Source organism: Aquarana catesbeiana, linkage group LG02, assembly GCF_042186555.1.
Source record: "Aquarana catesbeiana isolate 2022-GZ linkage group LG02, ASM4218655v1, whole genome shotgun sequence".
Taxonomy (NCBI): Eukaryota; Metazoa; Chordata; class Amphibia; order Anura; family Ranidae; genus Aquarana; species Aquarana catesbeiana.
Genome location: NC_133325.1, coordinates 351,829,023 through 351,851,409, shown reverse-complemented (window position 1 = coordinate 351,851,409; position 22,387 = coordinate 351,829,023). Strand labels below are relative to the sequence as shown.

Sequence of the window (22,387 nt, the reverse complement as noted above, 5' to 3'; positions counted from 1 at the left end):
AGAGTGGCAAGACGGAAGCCTTTTCTTACGAAGGAAAACATTCAAGCCCGGCTAAATTTTTCTAAAAACACATCTGAAGTCTCCCAAAAGCATGTGGGAAAACATGTTATGGTCTGATGAAATCAAGATTGACCTTTTTGGCCATAAATCCAAAAGATATGTTTAGTGCAAAAACAACATTGCACATTATCAAAAGAACACCATACCTACAATGAAGCATGGTGGTGGCAGCATCATGCTTTGGGGCTATTTTTCTTCAGATAGAACAGGGGCCTTAGTCAAGGTAGAGGGAATTATGAGCAGTTCCAAATACCGGTCAATATTGGCACAAAACCTTTTAGGCTTCTGCTAGAAATGCTGAAAGGTGAAGTTCCTCTTCACGTTCAGCTATCGACCCAAAGCATATATCCAAATCAACAAGGAATGGTGACTTCACCAGAAGAAGATTAAAGTTTTGGAATGGCCCAGTTAGAGCCTAGACCTGAATCCCATTGAAATTTGTGGGGTGATCTGAAGAGAGCTGTGAACAGGAGATGCCATCGCAATCTGACAGATTTGGAGTGTTTATGCAAAGAGTGGGCAAATATTGCCAAGTCAAGATGTGCCATGCTGATACTCATACCCAAAAAGACTGTAATAAAATCAAAAGGTGCTTCAACAAAGTATTGGTTTAATGGTGTGCACACCTATGCAACCATATTGTTTTCTTTTTTTATTTTTACTTCCCTCCACCTAAAAGATTTCAGTTTGTTGTTCAACTGAGTTGTACAGTTTATAGGTCACATTAAAGGTGGAAAAAGTTCTGAAATGATTTATCTTTGTGTAACTTTACATCACAGAAACCTGCCATTTTAACGGTTACGTAGACTTTTTATATCCACTGTATGTCACTGACAGAATTACTGTGTAGGTCCCTTTGTATGTTTTTAGGGAAGTTTTTGGTGTATGTATTGTAGTGTTCAAAAAAGTTTTACTAAGACTATAAGATCTATGTGAGATTGGGTACACGTTTGCTTTATTAATATGTCGATAGGAGTTTTCGTATTTCATACAACATGTATGATGACCAAAAGTGTACAAATAAAGTGATCTGCAGTGGTTACTGAGAATTGGTGGTGCAGCAAAATTAAAATTCTTGACCAAAACCGAAAAACCAATCGGCTTCCAGGTTTTTCTGTCAAAGCTTAAAGTGGTTGTAAACCTATATTAAGGCTTACCTGAAGCTAACAAGGATATCTCCTAAACCTGCACGGTTTAGGAGATATCCCTGTATTTGCATGTGCCGACGTCATGCGGCACATGCGCACTTAAGACAACTGAAGCAATGGCGCTATATGCCATTGCTTCAGTTGTACTGTGCCGTTCCCGCGCGCATGCGCGGAGTGACGTCATCGCGGCTCCGGCTAATCACAGCGCCGGAGCCACAATAACCGGAAGTCACTCCGAGACAACATGTCGGAGGGGGAGACGTGGACCGATGCGGGTGCTTCGATCTGAGGTAAGTAATACATAATTAGCTAGTATGCTATGCATACTAGTTAATTATGCCTTTGTTTTGCAGGTTTTTTTGTTTTTTCATTTTTTTGCTGAGGGTTTACTTCCTAGCTGATTGGCTACCATGCACAGCTGCACCAGATTTTGCACCCTCCAGTTTTAGTAAATCAACCCCAGTGTGTCTCATGCTGCATCTAAGATTCTTTTGTCATTGTTATATACATTTGGATTGGACACCACTTATCTGTATATATGGCTGGTGCACTTTTCATCTGTGTGTGCGTGTATATTCTAGCCCAGCACAGTTGGCCATGTCTGTTTTGATGATTCACATATCTCTTTTTTTTCTTTTTGTGTTTGATAGCTGTAGAGACTGAAACAAGAGAAACTCTTCATACTACTTACAATCTCACCAATGTTTTGGCTGGTGTAGTTTACAGATATAGCTCCATCCTAAATGATCCAGTTTTATTACAGGTTTGTACATTTCTAGTGTTTGGCTTCTCCTACAACCTCTATAAATCTTACGGTAGTACAGAACCCATATACTGGTATAATATTAGTATGTATGTATTTGGGAAGTGGAATATTATATCCCTAATAGATTAAGGGATATTAGACCATGTGCGTGCATCAGTAGTATTACATTTTATAATTTGATAAAGCAAATATTTGGCTTGTATTTAGAAAAAAAGATGGACCTCCTTGACCCCAGAGTATTCAGTATTTTCTTATGGTACAAAATTAAAACCGTTACCTATTGCAAACAATGTGATTTGTTGCTCGTTTCCTAAAGGATAAGATTTGGTTCACACCACTATGTTGCTGTAACACTTGGTAGCATACTATGCATGCTGTAATGCCACTCACTCTGGAATGCACCCTAGTGTATCTCAAAAATCAGCTTTAGCAGACCTACTTTTTTTTTTTTTTTTTTTTTTTTTACCCCCTTACATTTTGAATAGACAGCAAAATGCAAAGTTCATCAAGGAACAAAAACACTTCCCTTGTGTTACGCTGCATACTGGTGTAAAACACATGCATTGTAGCCATAGCTCTATGTGTTAGGGTGGCTGTGTATGGCATCACAGTGTACTGCTGAGTAACAGAAAATGGACCTAAGTGCACCACTATGCACCTACAATGCGTAGTGGTTTGCTGCATTGTTAAAAGGGTCATGTTTGTTTTCGTTTCCTTTGTCGGTTGTGGTGTGTTGAAAAGCTGTACATAATGAATGGCCTGCCTTAACGCATCATGTAATAACATGCGTTCACACACTTGCAACAATTGGAATAACACTCCTAAAGCCACATCCGTATGTAATTGAATTGGAGGAGGGGAGGGATAAAGAGCCACAAGGCCCTGATTCGGACTTTACAGGCAAGATGGACAATGGTATAGTACAAAAATATATTTTCTTTCTTGTACATCACGGGACACAGAGCCTCAGTAATTACTGATGGGTTATGGGTATCACAAGGTGATTGGACACTGGTCACACCCTAGACAGGAAGTTCAACCCCCTATCTAACCCCTCCCCTTACTGGGGATACCTCTGTTTTTTCGCCAGTGTCTTAGGTGTTGGTCACAAATAAGATGTGCTGTGCTGAGCTCCAAAGGAGTATCCTATACTGGGGCAAGCCATGCAACCGGATCCATTCAAAGTGCTTTTTTAGGCCAAATTGGATGGTACCCAGGCCTCGTGTCCGAAGAAACGAGGTTTTACCTGTAACGCTTCTCTTTTTTAGAGAGCTGGCCCCCGGGATCCAGTATTTGGTTTTTTCAGCCATATCCCTTGGCGGGGTGCTTTACGGGCCCAGAACTGCGGATCCTCCTATTCAAGGGGGCCCCAGTCTCTGAAGGTTTTTCCAAACGGAGCCCACCGTGAGAGGTGAAGATTGGGTCTGTATAACAGAACCCTGCAGCTGGATAAGGTAAGGGAGACTCCTCAAGAATTTTTTAATTCTAGTAGGTATTCTCCTTTAAGTAAATGTATGCTATGCCTATTGTCGCCACCGGAGCTGCCAAGAGCACATACCTTTTCATGCTTGTTCTGTCTGTCTCAGTGTCCACGCTGTACGCTGCTCCAGCCGGGCTCCAGGTAGGATGGGTTGGGGGGCTCTCTCCTTTGGGATTCCTCCCCTCCGTGATTTAGGGGGACCGGGTGGCCTGATCAGCGGTAATATACCGCACTGCCGCCGCTACCGTTCGGCAGGTTCCCCATCCACCGGCCCTTCTCTCTCCTCCACCCCAGCCTCCCCTCCATGCTTGTTTCAAGGATCAGAGCCTTGGCTCGCGCGGAAAAGCACACGTTTTTTGAAAAAACGAGGGGGGGGCGGAGCATTAACGCGACGTCCGGCGTGTTTAGACGCCCACATTGCTGGTTACACAGGCTATAAAGTGCACACAGCCTATAGAGGGACACAGAGCTGACAGGCGCATGTGAGGTGGGACACAGGCATTCTCCCAGGCAGAATTTACTTAAACACTAGACTGGGCATTGGTAGCAGCGGCAGTTGCTGAACTACATCGCTCAGCAGTCAGTGTTTTTTTTTTTTTTTTTTGTGGTACCTCCACCTTTGTTGCTTTGCACTATGGGTAGAAGAGGTACAAATACCCCGAAAACCAGAGGCTCTAGGGGATCTCCCTCAGGCTCTGAGGACCCCCCTTCTGCTGCACCTCCCCCCCGAAGGACCTGGGATGGCTGGCCAGGGAGAGCCGTCGGTGTCAGGGGCTGCATCTGTCTCTGGCACTTCAGCCCCTGTATACATTACGAGGAGATTTTTTCCTCAACCATTAATGGATTAGAGGAAAGATTAATGGCCTTAATCGCATTTTCACTCAGTGGAAGAAAACGCACTAGGTCTCTCTCTGTTACCCAGGACCCTCAAGCTGAGGAACTCTGGGGAAAAAAGAGAGGAATCCCTCTCAGAGGATCGGGATGGGACTGATGATTCCTCTTCTGAGGAGAAGTGGAGAGGGACTTCAGCTTCTCAGGATGAGAAGGTGCTAGTTCAGATCCTTGCTGGTTTGGTCCGCTCCACATTTAAGTTGCCCGTATCTGAGTCAGTTAAAGAACCCTCCTCTTCTTTGGGTTCACTGAAACCTCCTCAAACAACACATGCTTTTCCTGTTCATAATGGAAAAGCTCATTTTGAGTGGGATCACCCAGATAAACATTTTTTTCCGCTTAAAAAGTTTTCAACACTTTATCCAATGGAGGAAAAATTTAAAAAAATGTGGGGTATACTGGCAGTTGACGCCGCCATTTCCTCCGTAAATAAAAGCCTGACTTGTCCTGTCGACAATGCTCAGATGCTTAGGGATCCAACTGATAAAAAAATGGAATCCCTGTTAAAAAATATTTTTTCCTTAGTGGGTTCAGTAGCTCAACCTGCAGTGGCAGCAATTGAGTCTGTCAATACTTGAGAGACCATGTTAAACAGGTCCTCAAAGTTCTACCCGAACAGCAGGCCCGGGGGTTGGCCAACCTTCCAGAGGCTTTATGTTTTGCTGTTGACGCAATCAGAGATTCTATCATCCAAACCTCACGCCTTTCGCTTGGGTTGGTGCATATGCGTAGAATCTTATGGTTGAAAAATTGGTCAGCCGAATCACCATGTAAGAAGCTTTTGGCTGGATTTCCATTTCGTGGTGCATTGCTGTTTGGAGAGGATTTGGACAACTATATCCAAAAGATCTCTAGTGGGAAAAGCACACTCTTACCAGTTAAGAAAAGGAGTAAACGTCCCTCTTTTAAACGGGCTCTTTCCCCAGTGCCAGGAGCATCAGCCTCCAGGCAGTCGCGACGGCCTCCTCCGTCAGGCTCAAGAAATACATTTCAGAGTCGACCCCAGGGAAAAAAGAAGTCCTGGGGGAAGAAGCCTACTAGACAAGACGCTAAAGCCTCTTTAATGAGGAGCGCCCCCGCTCGCTCCGGTGGGGGGGGAAGACTGCTACAGTTCTCAAAGCTCTGGCAGGAAGATTTCCAGGACAGATGGGTAATCTCCACGGTAACTCTAGGTTACAAACTGGAGTTCCGCGCATTCCCCTCTCCTCGTTTCCTCAGATCAAATGTCCCCAGAGACCCAGAGAAAAAGCAGTCCCTCCTTCTAGCGTTGGAGCGACTATTGTCGCAAAAAATCATCGTGTTGGTTCCCACGGAATCGCAGGGATTTGGGGTTTTTTTCAAACCTTTTCACGGTTCAAAAACCAAATGGAGATGTCAGACCCATCCTGAATCTAAAGGATCTAAACCGATTCCTAATGATTCGATCCTTTCGCATGGAATCAATTCGGTCAGTAGTCTCCATCCTACAAGGAGGAGAATTTCTGGTGTCAATAGACATCAAGGATGCTACCTGCATGTACCCATTTTCCCTGCTCATCAAAAGTACTTGCGTTTCGAACTAGAAAAACGCCACTTTCAGTTTATAGCCTTGCCTTTCGGGCTAGCCACTGCACCTCGGGTGTTTACAAAGATCTTGGCTCCTCCTCTGGCCAGATTAAGGGCCCAAGGTATAACTGTCATAGCATACCTAGACGACCTGCTCTTGATAGACCGGTCGGTAGCCTGCCTGTACCAGAACTTGGTGACCACAGTCAACTACTTGGAATACCTAGGTTGGATTCTCAACTTAGAAAAATCTTTCTTAAAACCAGTAAGAAGACTAGAGTATTTGGGCCTGGTCATAGATACAAGCCAAGAGAAGGTATTTTTTACCTCAGGCAAAGATCAGTGCCTTAAGGGAACTGATTCAGGTAGTCAGGACAAAAAAGGGTCCTTCTGTTCGCCTTTGTATGAGGCTACTGGGAAAGATGGTGGCTTCATTCGAAGCAGTTCCCTATGCTCAGTTTCATTCGAGACTGCTGCAACACAGTATCCTGTCTGCCTGGAACAAGAAAGTACAGGCATTAGATTTTCCGATGCATCTGTCTCCTACAGTGCGTCAAAGCCTCAGTTGGTGGTTAATACCCGAAAACCTACAAAAAGGGAAATCCTTTTTACCGGTTACCTGGACAGTGGTAACAACGGATGCCAGCCTTTCGGGTTGGGGAGCAGTTCTGGAACAGTCTGCGGTCCAAGGGGAATGGTCCGAAATCGAGAGGACCTTACCCATCAACATTCTGGAGATCCGTGCGGCGTATCTAGCCCTAAAGGCCTGGACTCTCAGGCTACACGGTTGCCCTGTCAGGATCCAGTCCGACAATGCCACAGCAGTGGCTTATATCAATCATCAAGGAGGCACCAGGAGTCGTGCAGCTTAGAGAGAAGTGAACCAGATTTTAGTCTGGGCAGAAAAGCATGTGCCATGCATATCAGCAGTTTTCATTCCAGGGATAGAGAACTGGCAGGCGGACTATTTGAGTTGCCAGCGGTTAGTCCCGGGGGAATGGTCTCTTCAACCCGACGTCTTTTGGACCATATGCCAAAGATGGGGGGTTCCGGATGTAGATCTCTTTGCATCCAGGTTCAACAAAAAGATTGACAAGTTTGTGGCAAGAACAAGGGATCCTCTTGCATGCGGGACAGATGCGTTGGTGATTCCGTGGCATCGGTTCTCACTGATTTATGCATTCCCTCCTATTCTGCTACTGCCACGGTTCCTTCGCAGGATCCGGCAGGAGAAGAAGTCGATGCTTCTGGTACCCCCAGCCTGACCCAGGAGAGCTTGGTATGCAGAAATAGTAAGGATGACAGTAGGTTCCCCATAGACCCTACCGTCACATCCAGACCTGTTATCTCAAGGTCCAGTGTTTCATCCTGCCTTACAAACTAAATTTTGACGGTTTGGCTATTGAAACCCACGTTCTGAAGAGTCGTGGGCTTTCAGGTCCTGTGATCTCTACCTTAATGCAAGGAAGCCATCTTCCAGAGTGATTTATCATAGAGTTTGGAAGACTTATGTATCCTGGTGTGAAGCCAGGGGTTGGCATCCCAGAAAATATGTCATAGGTAGAATTCTTGACCTTCTACAAATAGGATTGAAAATGAAGATGGCCTTGAGTACTATCAAGGGCCAGGTCTCGGCCTTATCAGTATTATTTCAACAGCCATTTGCTTTACATTCTTTGGTCCGAAATTTTATGCAGGGGGTGACGCGTCTTAATCCTCCGGTTAAAGCGCCCCTAAACCCCTGGGACTTGAATTTGGTTCTGTCAGTTTTACAGAAACAGCCTTTTGAACCAATACGTCAGATTCCTTTGGTCTCGTTGACAAGAAAGTTAATTTTTCTGGTAGCCATTTCTTCTGCTAGAAGAGTATCAGAATTAGCAGCCCTTTCCTGTAAAGAGCCTTCTTTAATCATGCATAAGGATAGAGTGGTAGTGCGCCCTCATCCTAGCTTTCTACCGAAAGTGGTTTCAGATTTCCATCTAAACTGCTCTAATTCGCAAAACGGATGTTTTGTTCGTACTACCAGAAGGTCCCAATAGAGGACAGGCACCGTCAAAGTCTACCATTTCAAAATGGATTCAACGAATAATTATTCAAGCTTACAGTTTGAAACAAGAAATTCCACCTTTTCAAATCAAGGCACACTCCACAAGGGCGATTGGGGCTTCTTGGGCGGTGCATCACCGGGCCTCTATGGCTCAAATCTGCAAGGCCACAACCTGGTCTTCAGTCCATACATTCACCAGATTTTATCAGGTGGATGTGGGAAGGCATGAGGATATCGCCTTTGGACGTAGTGTGCTGCAGGCAGCGGTACGAGGTCCTCAGGTCTGACTACACCCTACGTTGTATGGTCCCCTCCCCTCAAATAGCATTGCTCTGGGACATCCCATCAGTAATTACTGAGGCTCTGTGTCCCGTGATGTACGAGAAAGAAAATAGGATTTTTTATAACAGCTTACCTGTAAAATCCTTTTCTTTTGAGGTACATCACGGGACACAGAGGTCTCGCCCCTCTTCTAATACACTTATATTGCTTTGCTACAAAACTGAGGTATCCCCAGTAAGGGGAGGGGTTATATAGGGGGGTTGAACTTCCTGTCTAGGGTGTGACCAGTGTCCAATCACCTTGTGATACCCATAACCCATCAGTAATTACTGAGGCTCTGTGTCCCGTGATGTACCTCAAAAGAAAAGGATTTTACAGGTAAGCTGTTATAAAAAATCTTATTTTTATTCACAATGAATCATATCAAACAGGTCAAGTAGAAAATAATTAAAAATATATATGATTTGTATATAGATATGATTCATTGTGAATAAGAATATATTTTTGTACTATACCATTGTCCATCTTACCTGTAAAGTCAGAATCGGGGCCATATGGCTCTTTATCTTTCTCCCTCCTCCAATGCGTTCACACACATCACAACTGGAAACAAAATTTAAAAACTCATTTAAAGCTAAAGTGAATGCAGACCCATTCAAGGGTGTTTGATGTATTGAAAATGACTGACTGGGTTTTCAGTTACTTTAAATAATTTATATAATTCATGTCAGTCTGGTGGGATTAGATTACATTCACTTAGAGATTCAATTTCTAGCATTTATCTGATGCCAAAGAATTATGAACTGCTGGGGTAACATAAACAGCAGGTTCTTTGGCAGCCTCACACTGGGACTTGTAGGTAAGGAGATTAAATTTTGTGGAACTTATGCTCTCACAAATTCTATTCTGTTCTTTGAAAATCACTCTTTTTGAGAGTTTAAGGGTCCCCTCCCCCTTTTTTCTTTTTCCTTTTTTTTTTTCTTTTTCGTTTTTAACAACAATTTCTCTTTATTGAAGATATAGGCATGGTACAATAATGGTAAATAACCATGTAGCACAAACAGCCATAGAGTTATAATCATGATGGTACAGGCTAGAGCAAAACATGAAAGAATGTGGGAATCCCACTGATTAAATGTGGCACTCACCCTATGGATCAGGGGGGTGTAATCTAAATATATAATATCGACAAAGAAAAAACAAGACCATTCACGACCAAGTTAACTACAAATTTATTGAGCAATGCCACCCAAAAAAAGATACAAGCATAACGAACCCCTCTGTACCCTGTGACCTCCTATAGATCCCACCTAAAATCACCCTAGTAACACCATCTAAATCTGGGACCAGATGGCACCAACCTCACAAAACCGCAAGGGATGCGGTCCCAATAGGGAGCTGAGCCCACCCTCCCCAAACAATTCCCCCTGAGAAAATAAGGCCCTAACCCAGCCAGGGATGATGAATGGACCTGTTTCCATTGGGTGCAGCGCTCCACCTTAAAGCCACAATGGGCGAATGAGGCTCTGCCCCATTAAGGAACAAGGGTGTAAACCCCAAAACAAACCAGGGGTATCAAACATGCCCTCAAATAGGTCAATTAGTCATTTACAGTCAATAGCAATGAATGGAATCAAATGGCCATAAATGAGTACACAGGAATATCTTCCGATGTCCAGCTGGTATCAAACGGTGAGTGCATCAGCCATGCACATGACAGTCCAGACTAATGATGTCTGGGTTAAATGTCCATAAGGGGTTATGATGAGAAGGACAGAAGATGGAGTGGTAAGAACGGCATGGAGATAACTCCTAGATGATGGACTGACCTCATGTCATATGCACAAGCATTGAAGACAGTGATAGACTACAGGGAGATTCCCAAATAATGTCGGGTAGACTCAACCTGTCCCTAATACCACCCTATGTAGCAAATGCCCGTTTTGATGGTGTCAGGTGTACTCACAGTCCTCCGTTCGTGTTCCCCTCCAAGTGGGTGGATGTGGTAACCACTCGGCCATATCCTGTCTCATGCAACTCTCCTGTTTGTGCAGTAACCACATGCTGTACGCTACTCAGCTGATCTGATCAGGGGCGCTGCTCAGCTGATCCATTCAGCCGTACCCCGTCTCATGCAGCTCTCCTTGGCAGTTGTATCCAACAGAGTTCACATGCTGTGCACTGCTTAAATGATCTGACCAGGGGTGGCTGATCTCTCCAATCTGGATAGGTAGACGAGCAGTAGACTGAATGTTCCACAGTTAAAAACGGGATGTCCCTAAATAAGGGGTGGTTGGGCCAAGAACAAGGGGGGGCCGCATCCCTGCGTCTACATGTTTCGTTCCAAGCTATCGGAACTTCGTCAGGACACCAAAGTTCAGCTGAGCAGCACCCCTGATCAGATCAACTGAGTAGCATACAGCGCACAACATGTGAACTCTGGCGGTTACTACACAAACAGGAGAGAGGACATGGTTGAGTGGTTAACACATCCACCCACTTGGAGGGGAACACGAACAGAGGACTCAGTACACCTGACACTATCACACGGGAGTCTGCTTCATATGGTGGTATTAGCGACAGGTTCAGTCTACCCGACATTGTTTGGGAATCTGCCTGTAGTCTATCACTGTCTTCAATGCTTGTGCATGGTAGTCGCATATGACATGAGGTCAGTCTGTCATCTAGGAGTTCTCTCCATGCGTTCTTACCGCTCCATCTCCTGTCCTTCTCATCAAATCCCCTTATGGACATTTAACCCAGTCATCATTAGTCTTTACTGTCATGTGCATGGCTAATACACTCACCGTTTGATACCAGCGCATACTGGCTGGACATCGGAAGATATTCTTGTGTACTTATTTATGGCCATTTGATTCCATTCATTGCTATTGACTGACACTGACCTATTTTGAGGGTATGTTTGGTAGGTTAAGAGCTAATTGACTGGTTTGTTTTGGGGTTTTCACCCTTGTTCCATTATAGGGCAGTGTCTCATTCGCCCATTGTGGGAATGGGTCCGTTCATCATCCCTGGCTGGGTGGGTTAGGGCCTGATTTTCTCTGGGGGGGGCGCTGTTTGGGGAGGGTGGGCTCAGCTCCCTGGGACAGCACCTGGCACCCCTTGCGGTTTTGTGAGGTTGGTGCCATCTGGTCCCAGATTTAGATGGGGTTTCTAGGTTGATTTTAGGTGGGATCTATGGGAGGTCACGGGGTTCAAAGGGGTTCTTTATGCTTGTATCTTTTTTGGGTGGCATTGCTCAAAAAAAAATTGGTAGTTAACTCAGGTTGGTCGTCTATTGTCTTGTTTTTTTGTTTTTTTTCTTTGTTGATACAGCCAAACATAGATGGGTAAAGTTAACATACAGGGCATAAAACTGCATCTGACAAAGCGGGACTCGCTAGTGGATGTCGTTTTTAGGGATTTGTGCTTTATCTGTATTTACTGCCCAAGCCAGGGATGTGGGGAGAGCCCCTCTCCATGTGCATTGACTCTTCCTGAAGTATTAATACTGCAAGCTTTTCTAAGTAGGAGCAACATATCAAAGCTGGATATGATTGAATAACAGCTCTTTTGGGCTGGCTTAGTTATGTGTCTTGCTTATATTTTTAATATATTTGTCCAATTTGTGATCCTTTTTTTTTATTTAGTGCCTTCAGCTGCTGCAAAGGTTGACCTATGATATAAGAGTTTTGCATGCAAGTGTCAACATTGAGGAACTAATATCCTTCTTGATGAACAGAATGTAAGTAAACTTTTAGCAATCCATTTTAGGCACCTTTTTTATGGGAAAAATATGCATCTGGGTATCTGGCGTTCTGGGTTCTTTGTTTCTTCCATGCTGTATTTTTGTTTTTAACCAATTGTATCTGCCTCTGTTTTAGAAGTCTGTGGTAGGGGCATGCACAGACATGGCATTCTCCCCCCTCTGCCCCACCTAATCTACTGGTGATATGAAAATGTGGGAGGCAAATAAAATTAACCAGTTAGTGTGGCATACTAGAATTTGCTCAAAAGCAACACTGATAATTCCTAATAAATAGACTGAAATTCAATTTGTGGGTGGCTCTATCTATCCCCTCCTGCACAGCATCTTTTAACAGAAAATTAGGAGTCAGGCAGAAAATTGATGGGCAAACAGCAACTGCATCCATTTAGGTGCAGCTGCTGTTCGGAAGCTCTGACAGCCACTGGTGCCGTCTGTCAAAATACAATAGTCCAGCAGTGGGGTTTTGTCTATCCATGCCGTAGAGCCCCATGGAAGTCGATTGAATCAGACATGCATTAAAGTGATTGTAAAGGTTCGGTTGTTATTAAAAAAAAAAAAAAAAAAAAAAATCATGTGCTGTGCAAGGGTTTTGCACGGTGCGGCCCCGATCCCCCTTTTCTGGGGTCCTCCGGCGGTGCTCTTCTTCCTCAAGTGCCCGCACAGAGAGCCGCATTCCATGGGGGCACTTGTGCAGTCATGCTCCTGAGTCCTGCTGCTGTGTCCATTGACACAGACAGCAGGACTCTGCTCCGCCCCCCACCCCCCCGTGTCACTGGATTTAATTGACAGCAGCAGGAGTCAATGGCTCCTGCTGCTATCAATCTGTCCAATAAGGACCCGAGACAGCAGCTGGAGCTGCTGAGCTCGTTCTCGTCACTGGAACGATCAGGTTCAGGTAAGGAAAAGGGGGGCTCTGGGGGGCAGCTGCACCACAGAAGATTTTTCACGTTAATGCATAGAGTGCATTAAGGTGAAAAACCTGGAGACTTTACAACTCCTTTAAGTTAGTTGGAGGCAGTTAGGTGATTTTGTGCTATGTACGCAAAGGATAAGTTCACCTTTAAAAAAATAAATAAATAAATGCACATTTTTGTAGGTAAAAAAAATGTGCATTTATTTTTCTGTAGCCTGCAGAGCATTGCACTCATGATAAGCAGATCACAGGAGCAGTCTTAGTCTCCTGCAAACTCTCAGCATTGCTGTCTGCTCGCACCTTGTATGGGGAGACAGTTACTTGAGAGCAGGAGGAATCAATGGACTACCAGAGCACTCACAACCATCAGAGGCATTGGCTGACGGAACTTGTAGGCATTCATTCACAGGAAACTGAATGAATGACACAGCCATGTGGATGGAAGAAGAACCCACTGTCACTGGGAGAAGGGGGTGAGAAGGGGAGAGCTGCAGGAGCTAGGACATGTTGCGTATGCCACCCTAAAAGCGGGTGGAACATGTAACCTGTTCTAAAAGTGAACTTATCCTTTAAGTTTTTTTCCAGCTATGGAATAGACTTTTCTATGCTGTTTGTCTCCTGCCTTTGTGTTATTTCACTGTGAGCGGTTCCTATACCTGGGTAAACCATATCTGTAATACTCGTGGTCAACCCTGTGGAGGAAGAATTTCTTAGGCTATTGTCCCTCCATAATCTGGTAAATTTTCTCTAATCCTCTCAAGTGCTGTTCCGAAAGTTAATTATGAAAATCCAGTGTTAAACTTTCTGTATAGCTCTAATTCCAGGAGCCTTTTCCTGTTGTATATGTTTTGCTTTAGATTACATTCTTCTGTCCTATTTTTCTACTGATCAGTTTGACAGAAGAACTTTTTTACTTCTTGCTGACCATTTAACACATGTGTGGCAGCAGGACAGGTGGACCTAAATGCCTTTTGTCCTGCACATATGCATTCATGTGGAACAAGGCTTCTGTGCTGAGAGCTCACAGACAGCTCTTGGTCTCTGTTTATGATCCAAAGCCAGCAGGACAGGCTCTTGTTTGTCTGACCACGGTAACAGCCAATCAGTGATCTTGTAATTTGGAAGATCGTCCCACCTCCTAGTGTTGGCACCCAATTAAAGAGCCTCCGGACAAGAAGGGTTCTTCTTTTTGGTGATGTGTTTTCTGTTCCTGTTGGAGGAGGTACCTATCTCTCTCATCTGCTGTCCTGAAAGACTCCTGGAAATTTACTACTAAGACTAACTATAGATTTTGTTTAGACCAGAGTACTTGAATCCTTAATGGGGATTTTTACGTTTTTAAATGTCTTTTTAAAAGGCTTTTCTGTTTGTCATCACTGTCGCTGTTTCTTTACCCTCAACTGAAGAACCTTTAACGTTTAGAGCCCAATGCACACATGTGCTTTGCTAAACCACTGTGTGCATTGTGTAACCACTTGACCACCGGGCACTTAAACCCCCTTCCTAATCAGACCAATTTTCAGCTTTCGGTGCTCCCACATTTTGAATGACAATTGCTCAGTCATGCAACACTGTACCCATATGAATTTTTTGTCCTTTTTTTCACACAAATAGAGCTTTCTTTTGGTGGTATTTAATCACTGCTGGGTTTTTTATTTTTTGCGCTATAAAAAAAAAAAAAAAAAGACCGAAAATTCTGTAAAAAATAAAAAAAAAAAAAAAAATTTTTCTTCGTTTCTGTTATAAAATTTTGCAAATTAGTAATTTTTCTTCATAAATTTTGGCCAAAATTTATACTGCTACATACAAGCTATAGTGCCAATCTCTTAAAATTTATCACACCTGAAGTACTGATGGCCTCTCATTTCTTGAGACCCTAACAAGCCAGGAAAGTACCCCCACAAATGACCCCTTTTTGGAAAGTAGACATTCCAATTTTTTTCCCACATTTCTTTGCAAAATAAAGATTTTAAAAAAAAATGTTTTTTTCCACAAAATTGTCATATTAGCAGGTTATTTCTCACACATAGCATATGCATACCACAAATTACACCCCAAAACACATTCTGTTACTCCTCCTGAGTATGGTGATACCACATGTGAGACTTTTACACAGCATGGCCACATACAGAGGTCCAACATGCAGGGAGCACCTTCAGGTGTTCTAGGAGCATAAATTACACGTCTAATTTCCTGACTACCTCTTGCACTTTTGAAGGCCCTGGAGCACCAGGACAATGGAAACGCCCCAAAAATGACCCCATTTTGGGAAGAAAACACCCCAACATATAATCTATGAGGTATAATGAGTCTTTTGAACATGTCATTTTTTTCTACAAGTTTTTGGAAAATGTGGAAAGAAAACAAAAATGCATTTTCAATAACACAAAGTTGTCTATTTAAGATATTTCTAACACATAGCATGTGCATACCAAAAATTACACACCAAAATAGATTCTCCTACTCCTCCTGAGTATGGCGATACCACATGTGGGAGACTTTTCTACAGCCTGGCCTAACATGCAGGGAGCAGCGTCAGGTGTTCTAGGGGGGCATACATTTCTCAAATCTAATTTGACTACCAATTACATTTTTGTGAGGCACTGTAGTGGCATGTATGAGCCGTGGGTGTGGTATGGATGAGCCATGGATGGGATAGCTGAGCATGATTGGATGAGTGTGACAGAGGGATGGCTGAGCATGGATGGATGCATGAGGCTGCAATGGGCACAGAGCAGCGCTGTGGGCACTATAGATCCAGCCCATAGTGCTGCTGCAACCAATCTCTCCACTCTCCTCTCACACTGTACCTATCAGTACAGAGAGAGGAACCGGACCCTCCATTGATTCTTGCTTCTGTTTGTGGTTGCAAAGCAAAACATGGTCCTACTACATTCTGCTGTTGGCAATATCTTGCAGAAACGTATGCTTGTTAATTATTTTCACTGCATCTGAGCACCACAAACCAAAAACGCTATTTAATTCATTTTTGTTATTCAAAGCTAACTCACTCATCCATCTATGTCTCTATGCTTTTTGTTGAGAAAACCCTTTTAACCACTTGCTTACTGGGCACTTAAACCCCCTTCCTGCCCAGACCAATTTTCAGCTTTCAGCACTGTCACTCTTTGAATGACAATTGCGCGGTCATGCTACAAATGAAATTTTTATCATTTTTTTCACACAGATAAAGCTTTCTTTTTTTTGCTAAAGAAAACAAAACTGTTTCATAGTTTTGTTATAAAATTTTGAAGATGGGTAATTTTTCTCCTTCACTAATGTGCGCTCATGGGGCGGCACTGATGGGCCCTGATGGGCGGCGCTGATCTGTGACACTGATTATTAGACACTGATGGGCATTGATTAGTGGCACTATGGGCACAGGCAGGTGACACTGGTGGGCACAGCTGCGGCTTTCTGAGTGAGGGGCCGATGTCCCTCTGACAGAAGCCGGTGATCGGTTTTTTTTCCTCACGCTGTTAGCGTGAGAGGAAAAAAAAAGCTGATTACCGAGTTTCTGTTAACCAATGACGGCTGATCACGTGATGTAAACAGCTGATCACGTGGTAAGGGGCCGGGATTGACCCCTTACTCGGATCTGTGATCAGCCGAGTCTCATAGACTCGGTGATCACAGAGCGCGCCGCGCACGATCAGCAGGGCTGTCTTTCGGCTATAGCGCAGACGGCAAGTAGTTAAAAACACCCCCTAACATTTCTGCCTGTGGCCATCTTGAGTAAGGACAAATGATTCATATAGTATTTACTTCCTAGAATCCATTTGCCCTTAGCTCAACCATGCATGCAGAAGAGTGCGCTCAGCTGAGAAAACCCCTCCTGAAGATTCCTGGGATACATCATTTGCATAAGCAAGAAACCAAGAAGTAACTAAAGAAATGTAAAAAAAAAAAAATTGTTTTTAAAACAAGTAAATTTGATATACCTTCCCATCTATTTTCTAATGCTAGCAGCATGAGGATTAAAAATAATCAATGTTGACTGGGAGTGAAGTTCAACTGCAAATCTTTTTTTGGGTTATCTTATAAATCCATATTATGGACTGAAAAATTTGAAAAATACATGGTGGTTTTTAACTAAGGGACTTGAAGTGAAGTTCTGCATCTAAAAAAACAAAATTTTCAAGCTACACTTGATTTGTGTTTTTAATTTTCCTATGGTTAAATAAGAAATATAGCAATAAATTAGTGTGTTTTTATTTATTTTATTTTTTTTGTCTTTTTTATATCTTCTAGTCAGTCACCGGAAGATGAGCTAACCATGCCTTGTCTTGGCCTTTTGGCAAACCTTTGTCGACACAATATTTCTGTGCAGTCATACATAAAATCTTTGGTAAGAGGATCTTAATTTTCAGATCTTTAGTGATTGGTAAAAAATCTGAGAGAGACATTTACAAATATATTTTAAATGACTAACCCTAACTTTTATCCATCTTCCTCTTGGGTGTGTAACCAGTAATTTTTGGGAATCATTTGGCCTTGTTCTATATTTTTTTTCATGAACAAATACGTGTGGTAGAGCTTATTACGTTTACTAAAAGCTAAAGATTCTTATCCTGGGGGGATATCATCCAATTTGGCAATGTATGTCACTAGCGACAAAATAGCATCTGGGTTGGCACCTTACCAACTCCCTGTATACTTCCCACCAAGAATTATGATTGTGTTGCTACATAGTGTAACCATAAATTCGGTAGGGCTAATCCCCCTCCATCTTTCGGCCTCTTGCTCAAGCTTTACTCCTGGCAGTACTTTTAATGGTATAACCATGGGGTGTTATGGAGCATAGACAGATCAATTTCACCAAGTTTACTTTGCCTGCTTGCAATACCTAAAGGTGGTTCTATGTTTTCTCTTTGTCCCCTAAAGCGGACAAGTAGAGGGAAAACATTAAGACAACAGATCTCTGTGGGTCTTGGTGTGATCTGAATACTGAGGTACTTAAAAGACTGTGTGTTAGGGATTTGGCATGACTTGCATGGTACATACTGAGAAGGGTCCTCATCTAGTAACTTTAAGGTTGATTTGGATCAGTTTATAAGTAGTCTTGAGTATTTCTCAAATTCTGTTATGGTGGCCATGACTGCATCTAAGAAGGTGGTGGTATCTCCTGGCAATAGCATAGTATCATTAGTGTAGAGTATAATTTTCTCTTGTATCTCACCATATTAAAAGCCATGTATTTCTGGGGCAGATTTTATTGTGGAAGCCAGTGGTTCAGTGGCTAAGGCAAACAATAACGGGGACTGGGAGCATCCCTGATGGGTCCCCCTACTCGGCAAAGGGTGACAAGTGTCTCAGCCTCTCTGATAACTGCCTGTGGGCTATGATATAGAAGTTTTAGCCAGGACATGAATGTCTCTCCAAAAACAAATTTAGCTAGTGTTGCTCATAGATATTGCCATTCAGTGCTATTGAAAACCTTGGCGGCATCAGGTGACAGCAGGACTCTATGCCCCATATTCGCTGGGGATCGGATATTGAGAAACGATCTTTGCAAGTTAATTGCTGTAGTCCTTATGGGGCATAAATTCTGATTGGTCAGGATGCCGTGTCCTATCCTTTAACCTTATTAGGCCTATTGGAAAGGGCTTTAGCCAAAATTTTTATGTCCTATTGTAGAAGTGAGATGAGCCTATATGAACCTGGATTTAGATAGTCTTTTCCTGGATTTAACAGGAGAATTATGGTAGCCTTAGTCATAGAAGGAAGTAAATGGCTTTTGTCCAGGGAGCTATTAAATACTTGCAATAAATATAGCAAGTTACAGTCTGCATTTTGTCTGTATAATCAGGAGGCCGTCTGCACCTGGAGCCTTGCAATTAAGAAAAGAGCTGGTTGCCAACTGGCGTTGAGTGGGGCATCTAGTCACTTCCTATTAGAGTCACAGAGCTATAACAACTTGATACTGTTTAAGTACTCGTGAAGCAAGCCAAGCATTTAGTGCTAATTGGGTTGGTAGAAGTCAGAGTGAAAAGCAGCTAAGTCTACAATGATTAAATCGGGTGAGTTGACCTGGTTATCCCCAGAGGGGCATAAGTCACCTATGGTGGTGGAGGATTAATAACGCTTGAGCAATCTTGGCTAAAAGGCGACTAGTTCTTTCACCCTTCTCCTAGTATTGCAGTTTGTTAAAATAATCTCTTTTGGTCTGCCAAAGAGGCAATGAGCCTCTTTATTACAGTATCTTGCGCGGACAGCCAAGACTCTCAGACAGAATCGGAAGGATTTACAATAAAATCACCTTCCCTCTGACACACCATCCGTACCACCTGTGTCTCAATCCCTCTAGTTCTCTCTTTAATCGATGAGATTTCTGAAATGAACACCCCGTGTAGAACTTCTTTAAAGGCATCCCAACCCATTTCAGTATCAGGACAGTTTGCATGAAGGTGCCAAAATTTTGATATTTTGTCTTCAATACTTTCAGGGGACTTAAATAAGTGCAACAAAAATCTATTGAGCATTCAAGGGGCCCTATTTAGAGTAGTGTACGGTATTGGTATGCCTTGAGTAACTAAAGATGAATGGTCTGAGATGCCTTGAGGGGGTATATTGTATGTCGTGTTACTCCAGTTTTTTGTAAATCGGTCCCTTAATGTTGGTAAATGATTGCTGTAAAGGAAATGCAGATTTCAAAATGTACAAAGCTTCTTTTCCAGTAGATTCAAATGTCTGCACTGCTGAAAGTCTCTGGCTCATTTTAAAAGGCACAGTGCTGTAAATGGATAGTTAAATTTTGTTTCTGCAGACTTCTCCTAGACTTTGTACACTGCACTGCTTTATCTCTGGAAAGCATTTTTATCAGGTGTGCGTGTGTGTGTTTTTCATATAATTAAAGTTTTTATTATTGTTGAAATTCAAATTGAGCATCCTTTTTATAATTTTTTTTTTTTTTCCCCCTACAGAATAATGTTAAGGCCTTCTATCGTAAATTAATCAGCTTCTTGGCCCACAGTAGTCTAACTGTGGTCGTATTTGCACTTTCAATACTGGCAAGTTTAACACTGAATGAAGAAGTTGGCGAAAAGGTGAGGTGCTCCCATCCTTGAGACTCTGCTGCTCTTCCCTTTTTTTGTATTCCATGTAAATCGGTCAAATGCCTCTAGTTGGAATAGCCATAAAGGGATATATGTAAATACAAAAGGAAAGATGCCTAATAGTTTATTTCATTTTATTGTCGTATTGTCATAATAAAAAAGAAACCCTGTTAACACTGGAACAAAGTCCCAGCACAGCAAGGTAATCTGTACGTAACTGTTTATACATAGAAATGGTGCTACAGGTTAAAGTGGTTGTAAACCTCGGAATATGAACAAAGCATATCCTTCTATAGTGCGTACTTGTCTCAATAGCACTAAAGCCCCATACACACGGGCCGAATGTTGGGAGACATCGGCCAGTTTTTATTGAATTGGCGTGTGTGTGTGCCAGCCGGTCCGACAGAAGCATGCTGGAAAACCAGCAGCCGACCGGCTCCCGGAGTGCTCTGGTGGGGAGGCGTCCCCCCTATCGGAACACAACAGCTCAGCGGGGGGAGATTGCTCTACTAACATCAGAGTCTTTTACCGCTTTTGCTTATTTCGGTGATCATCAAAAAGAAAAAAAAATCCTGATCACCCCCTCTCCCCACTATGGTAACACTGATCTGCTCTTGTGACAGTATGTAAAAAAAATGTCTCAGATCATTATTGGATATGTAATTTATGCCTCTAGGTAGCCTGAGGGTGCTCCTTGGCTTTTGGGCTTCTCTATGACTAGGCTGTGAAAAAGTCTCACATGTGGTATTGCCATACTCAGAAGGAGTAGCAGAATGTGTTTTGTGGTGTCGTTTTAAATATGCCTATGCTTTGTGTAAAATAAATAATTTAAAATTTTAAAGAATTTTTTTTTTTTCCTGCATTTTCCAAAAACGTGTGGTAAAAATTACGTTTTCAAAAGACTTCCTATGCCTTTTAGAAAATATCTTAGTGGTTGCTTTTTAAAATTGGGTAATTTTTCCACTGTCCTGGTGCTCCAGGGCCTCCAAAAATGTGATAGGTAGTACAAAAATTAGATTTTGGGCCACTACATCTGGCTAGGTTGTGAAGAAGTCTCACACATATGGTAGCTCCTCGGGAGAAGTAGCAGAATTTGTTTTGGGTTGTAATTATAAGTATGCCCATGCAGTGTGTGAGAAATAACTTTGTGAAATAATGACTTTTTTTTTTGTTTTGTTTTCTAAAAAATTACAACTTAAAAAAACTCACTCTTACTAAATACCTTGGACTGTCTACTTTAAGGGCCTCGAGAAATAGATAGGCAGTCAGTACATCAGGAGTAATCGCCATTCAAAGTGTGACAGTAGTGAAAGCTGAAAATTGGCCTGGACAGGAAGGGGATGAGAGTGTCTGTCTGGATTTGAGGTGGTTAATCAGCTCCCCTCCCTCTTGTGGTTCCACTGGCTGTAGATCATGCTTTTTGCGGTTGTATACCTATTCTGAAGTCTTCAGGATGGTCAATTGACACTGCAGGGTCCTCTCCTCCTTTCCAAGCTGGGCAGTCCTTACTGATGCAGAGGGAAGAGCTAATATGATGACTTCACCACTTTTCTGCACCAGTACATTGTGAGGGGAAATCTACTGATTCTCTCTCAGGGTATGGGGTCAGGGCAGCTTTTAGCCGAGAAAGTACTACATGAGAGGGTTTTGGAGTAAGGTTGAGTATTTTATTTATTTTTTTAGGCACTTTTTTAAGAAAACTACTGTTTTCTGATCTTGCAGTGCAGGACACAGGCTTCTTTAAACTATTACAACTGGGTTAAATGTAGCTACCTACAGGTGATTGGACAATGGCAAATAAAGGTTGCTGGGACATCCTTGTATAACCCCTATATAACTCCTTCTACTCCCAGCTAGCTAGTACATCTCGTATGGAGGTTTTTTTTCTCTGGATAATTCTATTCCAAGGTGATTATTTTATCACTTGGTTTTGCTGTAGCTTCTTCCTTCATCTTTTGTAACAGTGGACTCCTCTGCAGAGTTTTGGGGGACCGGACCCAGACCCCTGTTTGTGGAAGATGCGGGGCCAGCCTGTAATGCTGCTTTGTACTGGATCTCGCCGTGGGTGCTCAGTTTGGCATTTAATGTCACGTGAAGTTGTTAACAGGGTGCTTCACAGTTCCAGACCCATGGTCTAACTAGTGTAGAGCTCAGTCTCTGAAGACCTCTGCACAGGTATGCCCATTCTGGAAGGCGACGCCAACTACTACTCTTGTGTTACAGCTTGCACTGTGGCATCCCTTCTGCAAGACTACTGCAGAGGTCGTGAGTACCCCATCAAGGACATTTTGTTCACAGGCATGGCAGATTACAAGTGCAGAGATGGGGTATGAAGGACTCTTTAGCTCAGGGTCAACCTTTAGCTCCCTTGGGGGTTGTAGTACATTGATTGAGAGCCCTATTACCCTCTTCTCTGATGGTTGACCTCATT

General features: G+C 43.0%; 1 protein-coding gene across 1 annotated transcript in view; it reads left to right on the top strand.

Annotated features, from left to right (window-relative positions):
* Positions 1 to 22,387, top strand: part of CIP2A (cellular inhibitor of PP2A) — a 79,839-nt gene that overhangs the window by 10,271 nt on the left and 47,181 nt on the right. The window contains exons 3-6 of the mRNA XM_073614978.1: positions 1,859 to 1,971; positions 11,870 to 11,964; positions 17,153 to 17,249; positions 19,825 to 19,947. Of these exons, the coding sequence (XP_073471079.1) occupies positions 1,859 to 1,971; positions 11,870 to 11,964; positions 17,153 to 17,249; positions 19,825 to 19,947 (428 nt within the window). The remainder of the gene's footprint in view (positions 1 to 1,858; positions 1,972 to 11,869; positions 11,965 to 17,152; positions 17,250 to 19,824; positions 19,948 to 22,387) is intronic.